The 11,840-nt window shown below is 38.9% G+C and overlaps 1 protein-coding gene across 1 annotated transcript in view; it reads left to right on the top strand.

Moving 5' to 3' along the window:
* Window positions 1-11,840, top strand: part of BVES (blood vessel epicardial substance) — a 37,505-nt gene that overhangs the window by 21,488 nt on the left and 4,177 nt on the right. Inside the window, exons 3-4 of the mRNA XM_018553519.1 lie at window positions 8,109-8,233; window positions 10,323-10,510. Of these exons, the coding sequence (XP_018409021.1) occupies window positions 8,109-8,233; window positions 10,323-10,510 (313 nt within the window). The remainder of the gene's footprint in view (window positions 1-8,108; window positions 8,234-10,322; window positions 10,511-11,840) is intronic.

The following is an 11,840-nucleotide window of genomic DNA, read 5'->3' on the forward strand; positions in this document are numbered from 1 at the left end:
TTTTTTTTTTCAAGTTGCATAGTTTTTGAATATTTAATAACTTTAAATCTTTCTAGGTCAACATTATATCCACATCCATTAAATAAAAAATTGTCAGAAGCAATTTTGTATTGTTTAAATTACAAGAAAATTTACTGTGCACAAAAATTATACAAAAATAGTTTTTTCCCCATTGTATTATCTCTCCATTTACCATAAATTGTCCATTTGTCTGTACAGGTAGTCCTGATTTCTGTGTATAGGGTTCCGCTTCCCTGTACAAGACATTTGCTTTCACTTTGCAGGAGAGGATTATATAAATAGTCTTATCTTACAGTATGAACTGCAGAACTGCAGGTTAGCCGACTCCATTTCAGAACAAGCGTGTTGCCCTGCAAACTGTCAAATTACTTTAGAAAAATACTTTTTGAAGGATGTCTCCAGATCTTTGACAATAAGCTGCTAGGCGACAAACAAAAATGACATTCTTAGGGCAGCATTACACATAGCCAACCCTCAGCACCCTACTGTCACAGCCGAGAACACCATTTTATTGCTCATTTGGTGGCCATTTTGTGGTGATGCTGTCCTCACACCGACAGATTTGTGCTGCAATTTACAGACAAAGCAATGATAGTTTTTAATGAATCTTAGCAGATAATGGGAAAAGGCACGCAAGTCATTAAAGTACATTTTTTTTTTTCCTGACAGGATGAAAATGAACAATGAGATGCTTAAACATACAAACACTTTCTATAGCCAGTAAATTGTGTATATGCAAAAAAAAAAGAAGTTAACCCATAGTGTAGCATTACAGAATCACTTATGCCTTCCTTTGAGGCAGAATTAGAAAAGGACTCCATGAGGGCAAGGCCATGATTCTGTAGGAGACTAAAACATTGACTGATACATATAAGCAGGGGACAACGGATCCAAAGCTGGTTTCTTTCCTTAGAATGAACGCAAGTCCATACTGTGGAACAGAATACATCTGGTAGAACTGCTCTTTACCATGAAGGGGCCTCAAGGGTGCCTTGGTTAAACAGAAGGTATATGGAGAACAAGAGTACCACACCAAAGGTTTAAGAGTCCAAGTATATTTTACTTAATCACAGAAGTCTCAAGATACGTGAACCTTATCTGGGGCTTTCATCAGGGCTTAAACTGCTGGTTTAGTTGGACTCCTATAAAAATCAATAGAGGGTAATATCATCTCAGAAATAATGGCTCTTTTGTGTTCAAAAGCATGCGTTTGAGGATTATGAGCTCTCTCACAGCTAAAAAACATTCTATATTTACTAATTTAAATATTGAAAAGGCTATATAATGTACACATTTTATGTTTACTAACCCTTTAGAATAAAAACTATATTTATTAAAAATAGATGGCAGAGGTGTTAGAGACAAAAATGGTAGGGTAGCCATGAACAACAATTAGATGAGGTAAAGAGGAGGGGAGGATGATGTCACAATCTTCGCCAAAAAATACAGGGCATTCTCCATCAAAAATTACATGGTGTTCTCCGAATGGCAGCAGTGCCGTGGAACTTCCTGTGTTCAGTGTGCAGATGGGAAGCCACTGGAACATCAGCCAGTACATCACGGCTATCGCTGTATGTAGTATGGACTATTACCGTGATTCGCAGAATCCCCAGTTGCCCTCTGGTTATCAGCTATGTAAGTTTGCAAAAAAACTATTTCCTGGATTCTGCTTGAAAGTAAGATTTTTCTAATATTGGAAGTGAACACAAAGAAAAGAGGTTCCGAGCCACCAGAAGGAACAAGACACCACACCCCTAAATATAATTGTAAAAAAAGGGGATAGAGAAAGTGGGGCTTTTATACTTATGTCTTTCAATAAATATTTTTTATTCATACAAATAAATTCATAAATAAAGATAAAAACATTCTAATATATCCACGATGACCCCAAAACAGTTAAAATTGATTTTAGGCATAGCGCCTCCCTGGACCACACAGCCACATGCACGGCATAAGCAGTTATGATAAACATTTAAACATCTTGTTTCATATAAATATATAGGAATTCATCATCCTATATTTATATTCATATTTAGCTGGCCGGCGACTGCCTGAGGTGACGCGCGTGTCGGGATCCTCTTGCAGTCGCCGACCAGCTAACTTAGGACCCCACCTGGAGCTCCTCCCACCAGACCAGCGCTGACTCGCCGCTGCTCTCCCGCACCGAAGGTGTGGGAAAAAAAAAAAAACATAGCGCAAACATCGGGGCATTTTGAAAAGAACAAGTACTTGTCAAAATGCCCTGTTTTTTCCACCCTCACCCTGCAGCGCCTTCAGGCGGCTGCCTGACTTGCCCTGCGGTAGCGCCGGGCCTGCTGGCACAGCGAAGTGCGCTGCAGTTGTACCACGCTACACCATGCTTTGCTGAACAATAAAGTACTGAATGCAGTACTTTCGTCAGTTCCAACCACCACAACTGAGTCTGTTTAACCCCTTCCCGACCAATGATGGGACTATTCCATCATGATCTTTCAGTTCGTTAAAAACCAGTGACAGAATAATCCCGTCATAAAATGATAATGGTGGTGGTAAAATGAGCACTGGTCCATGGAGCGACCAGCTCTCATTGAGTTAATATTGTTGCTGGGTCCCTCAGTGTCTGAGGCAGACCATCAATACCAATTCAGGGGGTCCCAGCACCATGATCACTGCGATAGCTGATCTCAGTGATCACAGTGCTGTTACAGCCACTGTGTTTTGTAGCTGCAAGCTGAAAAAGTGTGCTACAAAAGTGATACAAAGTATCACTGAGGAAAATACACTGTCTCCTCAGAATGCTAAGTGTCAAAGCCCCTGTAAATAAAAAAATGAATCCTTTAGCGCCCCCTGGTTTAAAACAAAAAATTAAACCGTTTTTATACATTTTTTAAATGTTTAAAAATTATTTAAAAAAGGAAAAAAAAATACAAAAAGGAAAAAAAAATTGTGCTGAGGAGGCTATTAAAGTTAGGAGACAAACAAACCACATTCTAAATTTGTTCCACACTAAAATTGAATTTAATTCCTTTTTTGTGACCTATAACTGCCAAAATAAACTGAAATCCCAGGCATATGATATACCCTATAAATCAGGATAAATAAAATAATTTATTATGAATTACTTTCTGTTAGCTACACTAATTAGTACACATTATTATCGCCAAAACCGTGAAAAAAATGTTTTTTTTCCAATTTGTTTGCATTTTTTTGTATTGTTTATAAAAACATAAGAATTTATATAGGCATATGTCACATCAAATTAAAGCCCATTTTATCCTTTAGAAAATTGCATATAATATGTGTAGGTGCAATGAATGAGGTAGATGGAAAATATGATTAAACAAACACATAGCAAAAATGGCAAAATTGCTCTGGTCCCACGGAACGAAAACAAATTTCTGAAGCTGTGTCACTAAGGGGTAAAGGAAGACAGTTTGCTGGTCTATGCATTGGGGCAGCAGAGCTCCAACGCAGCTGGTATGAACTGCCCTGAAAGGGTGGATTGTGGGAGAGTTAGATTGCAGGGTATTCAGAGATGCTGAAAGGAAGAAAGTTCAAGCCATAGTGTGAAAATGGAGAAAGAGGTATTTTCTTCACCTTTTAACTTTTTTTTTGTGCCACATCATCTTTCTGCTTAGGATATCCTACTTTTCCCACAGCCTAGGTTGCCAGTGTTTTTATGGTGTCACTCAAATAACATGGAGGATGTCAAGCATCCTAAAATCCTGAAAGAACTGGGGACCGTGTATATTTTGTGTTCACTGCTAAATTGTTTATTTTCTGGTTTGAGCACCAGAAAAAAAGATTTTACACTTTTGAAAGGTGATTAATCCACTGTAGGCATAGCAATGCGGAATGTAGCTTGTTCTTGTAGGTAGATGTACCTGGTGGTCATTATTATTATTCTACCACTGTGTAAGCCACTGTCCTATAACATGTGATATACATATGCGTGCTTCAAGTCAGTGACTCACTAAGTACTGAAATTGCAGGATTTTTGAATTGAAGCAACACAGACCGTTTAATAGTCCAGATACATCTTTATTCAATGTAGCATTGAGAAAACAGTATTGTAAATGGACTATTAAACAGAGTATGGAGCTTAAATTCACAATCCTGCAATTTGACACTACAAACCATGGAGATAGTGGAGATCCTCTGGAATGTAAAAGATGCCTGTTCGGTAGTCAGATCACCTGTACTGACTCTTTGCCCACCACACCAATAAGATAAACCTTGCAGGTCCAATGCTTTTATTCCATTAAATAGTGAAGGAAGTGTAAGGCAGCTGAATGGAGGGGGTTACATTTTTGAAGGGAGAAGTTACTGACCAGTGATTCTGGAACAATCGTGTCCAGATCCTGTGGATCCTTTTTTTTCCTAACATTGGTACATTGATTACATCTCCATTGTGTCGTAACTCTTCCTTTAAACATTACTGCACCATATTAGAACTCCATGCGGGGATCAGGGGACTCTCTGCTTGGGGGGTAAAATGGCTGGCTCATAGTAAAAATCCAATAGAAGAATAAGAGGCACTGATGCAGTGGCTAGTGTTGCAGTAGAACTAAGAGAGAGAGAGAGATGTTTTATATCATCCATATACCAGGGAGGCAGCCTGAAATGTGTCTGAGACATACTGCACTCATTGAAAAATGCACCAGGCCTAGGGAGTGGTTTGGCTGCTTACATTTCACCACCGAAACAGTAGGATAAGAATAATAAAGGTAAATTAAGATGTCCTTTATGACCAATTCAACAATAGCAGCTTGCATATTTCTATCCTGACCAGTTCCCTTTAAAGACTAACTGCATTTTTTTAACCATATTTCATGTTACACACATATTAAGGGTCTAACATGAAACATGGTCACATCCGCAGCCTCCCCAAACAACTGCCTTCTTACCAGATTCTCCCCACAGGAATCCGTATATACTTGAAATTGGCTCTGCCCACACCCCCGTGCAATCCATTCACAGATCCTTTGACAGGACTAGAAGTCTCCACGCAGAGAGACTGAACAGGGGACTGCCACCAAGGCAGAGGGACTGAACAGAGTACAGGTGTGGTGATGTCACCCCACTTGTAGTTCCATTGACACTTCCTCACATCCCTGCAACTGAAAGTCAATATTTCAGTTTGGAAATGGGCTGGGAGGAAGAGTCTGCAGTAGTCAGAGCATTGCACCCTCTATCCACTGATCATGGTTGCAATGCTTTGCAGGCTCCAGTGCAAAAAAATCAATCAGTTGACATTTTTTTTTCTTTTACTAATGTGTGTGCATTTATTGATTTTTTGCAAAAGGTGAACTTTGCCTTTCATTTTCCTAAAAAAACAAACCTGTATGTTGCTCATCAGTAGTCACCTTATGACATTATTATAAAATACAGATTATTTTTCTACTTTTTAATTGGTTATGCCAGTCGCTTTGATGTCTGTGCAGTGACTTTGCTTTTCCAACTTTTAGATTGTGTGGAGGAAATATAAATAGGTCATGGAATTATATTGGCTGGATTAAATGTCAGGGCTTGACACAAGATTTGTGGCTTAGTAGACAGCCTGAAAAATATAAACCACAGATCAGACAGCCTTTTAAAAATCTATTTCTATGTTGATATTTAGGATATTTGAAGGGTTTTAAATGATTGGTAATGCTGCTTATCTATAATGAAGGCACTTTAGGCATACTTGCTGTGTGTCAGTATGGTTAAATACATATATATATATATATATTTAAAAAAAAAATACGTTGGTGTGTATAATTTTAGGTAACGGTACCTTCCAAGTAGATTGTTCCACTTTAAGGTGGCTTTAACTCTTTTTTTCCTATATTCATGTTGCACATCACTTGCAGGTAATAGCTTTTGCTGATGCTTTGACCCCTTTATTATTATGCACATTGTTTTAATAATTCAGAAATATTTGGGTGTTTTAAATCTTGTACGTGTATTCACTCATTGATGATTGTATCCTGCACACAGTTGGTACGTATATATGGAAAAATACTGTATCTCTAGCCACAACAAGCAATAAAAAGTCTTCATTTCCATTAGGGATGCACCGATACCAATACTAGTATCGGTATCGGTGCCTCCGATACCTTTCCCGCTACTAGAACTTCCGGTCAGAGGAAGGAAAGATGGAGCCGGAAAGCTGGCACCATGATGTTTGGCTGGCTTGATGCTGATTGGCCGGGAAGCCGGCTTCCCAGCCAATCAGTGTCGAGCCGGGCAAACAAATCTGATAATATGCACCCCCCCCCCGCAGGTACCTAATTCCCCGCACATAGATCCTTAGCATTCAGTTCCTCGGTCAGATCTGCCGTCTCCTGTGTGCAATCAGCATCCAGCCGGCCAAACAATATGGAGTCGGCTTCCTGGGCAATCAAGAAGCCTTCCTGGCTTCCTGATTGCCCGGGAAGACGGCTCTATGCTACCGGAAGTGCTGGTATCGGTACTCGGTATTGACGAGTAACGAAATGTAAGTATCGGTACTCGTACTCGATACCGAAAAACCGGCATCGGTGCATCCCTAATTTCCATTCATTCATTATATCGCAGTTCAAGACATTTCCCCTTTTTTATTATTCTAGTGACAGCATTTTCACTGGGACAGGAAGTGAGGGAAAATCTGTTCAGGGCCATGAACAGTAAAAAACTAAAAGATAATGCTTCAAAATATTCAGGGCTAAGTGACAGTGTCTGTGTAAATGACACCCCATGACCCACTGATACTCTTCATCAATCACTTCCTCTGTTGCGTCCAAAATACCCCGTGCCATTTGATGTTGGAGCTCTTAGGGCGTGGTGATGTCATGATTGTTGTCATGTTGTTGCTCTAGTAATCAGCCACTAGGCCCCAGCACTTCTTTATGGAAGGCGGTCATATGCTTCCCCATACCCTGAAGCAAGGTGTATTTCGTGATGTCTGTGAAAGAGGAAGAAGAAGCGAGGGATCGCCGAAAGGGGGAGTATTAATGGGTCATAGGGGCCTTTTACACAGACACTGTCACTGTGCCTTGAATGGACTATTGTCTCTTTAAATCCTACAAGTATAGGCTATCTTACAATTCTTGGCAGCCCAAATGTTTCTTTTAGCACTGATGTCCTATAAAAGAGAACTCCAGCTAAAATAGAGTATAGAAAGTCAGAAAAGTATTGAAAATCTTTAAATGTCCCACACTTCACTGGCACCAAGGGAAGCCTGCTAGTCGTTGAAAACCATGCATATACTGTAAGGCCATATAAGCATGCAAATAGAAATACAAAACAGAGCAGACCATATAATGCAGATAAAAACACCTTTTATTAAATAGAAATTATAAAATTGTCCTTGCAATACAATGCCTTGATCAGGGCATGTCACCAGGAGAACCCACTCCAATGGTGAACAAGGTCACACCTACAGATACTGAAGACGCTCTTCGGTCCTCTGTTGCCACACTTTTGTGGGGACATTTGTGTACATTTCTACCCTTTGGTTCATGCAGTGTCCACTCAAAAGTTACCATCCCTTCTCACATCTCTCCTGGTCCTCCTAGCTACCTAGCAAGAGTATCTTCAGCATCTGCTTGTGTGACCTTGGGTATCATTGGAGGGGGTTCTCCTGGTGCTATGTCCTGATGAAACCACTTTTGTAAGTGCAGTTTTATCATTTTTATTCATTAAAAAGTGTTTATATCTGCACAATCCAGTGCACTCTTTTTTTTCTACTCAGAAATCTGTAGAGAAAAGTTATACATAATTTAATGGAAGGTAAAGTGTCCAGCATAGCTATTCCACTGTGGCCAGCCCTACGCAACTGTATTTTACTTCAGATATTAGGGAGCAGGCCAGACCTTACACTGGTAATGTATCAGCAATGTACTTTTAATGTGCAAAGTGCAGCAATCCACAGTAACTACTTAGGAACCGTCTCAAATAGCTGAGTGACTTCACATTATGCTACATGCCTTTTGCAGTGCTTTACTAGATAGCCCTGTAAGAACACAATTATCAAGCATATAATGTAAATGGGATATGAAATTTGCAATAAATTAAATGTATAATATTTAGAGTGTATATGTATGGCTTCACTTTGTTTTGAACATACTCTATTTTTTTAACAGGCTGTGCCTTCTTTATTATTTGGGCAAGTCTTTTCCGCTGTGCTTTGGACATAATGATTTGGAATGCTACTTTCCTTGGGATCAATTTTATGCATTTTATATATCTGGTATATAAGAAAAGACCAGTAAGTACAAAATAAGAGCTGAAGTGGCTTGGGTTGCTACCCCTTGACCTTTAAAACTTGGTGTGGAAAGATGTAATTGGTAGCAACTATGGCTTGCTATATTAACATTTGACACATATTTCATAGGCTTTTTTTTTCTTCTCACAGTTTTTAAATTTACATTAGAACCATATGCATTAGAAAGTACTTGCAATGTTTTTTTGCAATTGTGTCCAGTCTTTGGAAATTAAATATATACATATTCTTAACAAGAAGTAAACACCTTTTAAACAAGCCATTCCTGACCTCTGTACCTGCTTGTAATGCGAAATAATGAATTCTCAAAGATCCTCAAAGATCACAACAAACAAAGATAAAGCAAAGACTCTGAAGTCTAGTTTCAGTAAGATTATAATTATTTAATCTGATGCTTGTTTGAATTAGAAGGCTGGCAGGTTGCTATGATTTTGGTACTATAGAGTGTAATAGGAATAAACCAAAGATTTCTGTGCCTCTGTCGTGAACGTTGATTACAAATTCTTCAACAATGCCTCTAGCTACAGAGATAAGCAGGTGCTTGTTTTAAAGTATATTTTCTGCTTGCTCCGAATATGTAAATCTTTTAAAGTGCGTAGTCCGGGCACGTGTTGACTTTATGGAATAAATTATTAAACTGCCTACATAGAGCACTTTGGTTATAATGCTTTAATATACTATATTGTAGACCTAATAACATGATGGCTATAGTTTTTGTAGCTGTCACCTAGGGATGCACTAATAACTGTTTTTCGGTATCAAGTACCAATTTTTTTCGGTATCGAGATACCGAATACTGATACCGGAACTCCCATTATGGAAGCCGGGCGGTGTGTAATGACTTTCCACCTGGCTTCCTGATTAGCCATGAACCTGTCTCCATGCTCCCTCGTCACCAGGTGACGAGAAAGCATGGAGCCGGCTTCCCAGTCAATCAGGAAGCTGGGCGGCATGTAATGATTTAATATAGTATATGTAACAAGAGATGCATACAGAACACTATTTTTTCCTCATGATAATAATGTGTGGTGACAGTAGGGATGCACAGATACCAGTATCAGTATCGATGCATCCCTACCGTCACCACACATTATCATTAGCAAAAAATAGCGTTCCGTATGCATTTCCTGTTACATACACTACTTTTCAAAAACATTACAATATAAATATTGCATTGTGTATGTTTGCCATGTAAGTAAACACAGATCATCCCTTTGGCCTTACATTGTTCCTTTATGTCCAAATAGAATGACAAAGCCTGGTGGCTAACAAAGGACAAAACAGAGCGCCTCCATAGTGTAAAAACGTAATTTATTAGTACAACACACAACTAGAATTGTACTTACAAAAAAGTCGGTAGTTAAAAGCATGTAAAGGTCGATGGAACTCGAAATCTCTAGCAGCGGGAGTCTGAAAGGATGTATCACATCAGCGTCCTCTGCCCCTGTGAGTTCAAAAGGTCTACGTGTTTCAGGGGCACGCCCCCTTCATCAGAACCTGCTGTTCACATCCCTGTTTGTGATGCCATAAAAGATACTCCTGAAAGAAGAAAGTAAAAGAGTAGATCATCTGTAACACTAAATACTTCTTGCAGAAAATGTTACCTTTTCCTGCTTGCTGCAGATTAGTGGCACTGGAATCCCTGTACAATCTAACAGAGGCCAGAAGTCAGTTATGCCAGGAGCCACAAATTGTTGGATAGGATTGGGCCCACAGGTGCTGACCCTCATGAATTAATTCCCCAAGCCTGAACACCTGAACATTTCTTATAAATTGGGATGGTCACATACTTGTCCCAGGACTGCTTGACCAGGTTGATATAAAAATTTGCCCCATCGCAAGAGTTTCTTCCCCAAGCTAATACTTGCATACAAGTTTATGTATGCAAGTTTTTCATTCTGTGCATTAAGGGGAGTTTGTTCATGGCCCAAAATGTCCAGCCCAGCCAATGGCTTTTTTTCTGAACAGTGCAGGATGCTGAGGCTTATAGGCTTTGGGTCACTATGCCCAGAGAAATGTATTTCCTATTTTGCAAACGAATATGATAGCTACATTGCTTTTTATAAAATTCTAGATCAAGATAGAAAAGAAGCTGAAGGGTATCTATCAGAAAATTTTTGAGCCTCTTCACGTGCCCCCTGAGCTGTTTAAGAGACTCACTGGCCAGTTTTGCAGCATTCAGACCTTAAGAAAAGGAGAGACCTATGCAGTGGAGGATAAAACATCTGTAGATGACCGTTTAAGTATACTGCTCAAAGGGAAGTAAGTGTTCCAGTAAGCTGCTATTTTTACAATTAGAAAATGGTGTTACTTTTTTTGCATTTTGTTAAAGCGTTCTTTGACACAACTCTGACTTTATTTTGGTGAATTATGTTAGTTCTTGATTATCTAGTTATTGTTAATGCTAGGCAACAAATACAGCAGAATTATTCTGTTAAATAATTATTTGTGCAGGAAAAGGTATGATATTTAATGATCAGTAAAGTAAATATATATACTATATGATTGATAAAGTCCTGTTGCCAAGCTTTCTTTAAATTCTGGAAGAGCAGATTGAGAAGATTTGCCTTATTTTCTAAGGTATGTGGGATACATCAGACAAATTTCCAAAGAACTGGTTACAAAAGGAGTGACCAAAGTGCCATGGGACACAGCTAGTGGAGTCCACTCATAGGGGTTGATTTACTTAAAGCAAATAGGCCATTCAATTTGCAAGGGAGTTTGCACATTGCAAGGGGAGTTTCCCTTGGTTTGGTGAATGCAGTGATATTTCACTTTGCAAAGAATACCCAATCACGTGCAGGGAAAAAAAAATATTTTTGCTTGCACATGATTGAATGATGGAAGTCAGCAGAACTTTACCGCATTTAGTAAGCTAAAGGAAACTTCCCCTGCAAAGTGCAAATTCCCTTGCAAAGTGAATAGTCTATTTTCATTTTGTTAATCAACCCCTTACTGACTCTATCATAATGAATGTGTAACAGACCACAATTCTTTGTTTGTGCATCTGTATTATTTGGAGAGTTTACAATATGTAATCTGAAAACATCCCAGAAAGGGAAACTATTTTATCTAACTTTGCATTTTGTGTGTATGCATAACAAATAGTTCTTAATGACAGATGTTAAATTCCTCAATTTGACCAGGTACTATTATTTTGTTGATGGCTAACTTATCCTTGTTTAAAAATTGAAAGCTAAATAGTTTGTGTGCCCTTAAAAATAATAAAAAAATATATATTCTTATAGAAGAGAATTTTGGACCATTATAAGAATAATGTACAGTAGACATGTGCGATTCGTTTCGAATCTAAATTCGGACGAATTTTCGGACATTCGGATGCATCCGAATTCCAAATTACAGCTAAAACTAATGCAAACGAATGTGAATTCCCGATTTCCAGAAATTCGTTAGCGGTAGTCCGGTCGAAATGCTATGCTATTCGGGTCTGTGAGCCGAGGCGTCATAATGCTTTTCATATGCTTTTCATATGACACCTCAGCTCACAGACCCAATAGGATTCGGAAACTCACGAATAGCACTCGGGAGTTTCCGACTACGATGTAGTATTTGACGGCTGAGAATGTCAAAT

This window comes from Nanorana parkeri, unplaced genomic scaffold, assembly GCF_000935625.1.
Source record: "Nanorana parkeri isolate BGI_ZX_2015 unplaced genomic scaffold, ASM93562v1 scaffold123, whole genome shotgun sequence".
In the NCBI taxonomy this organism is placed as follows: Eukaryota; Metazoa; Chordata; class Amphibia; order Anura; family Dicroglossidae; genus Nanorana; species Nanorana parkeri.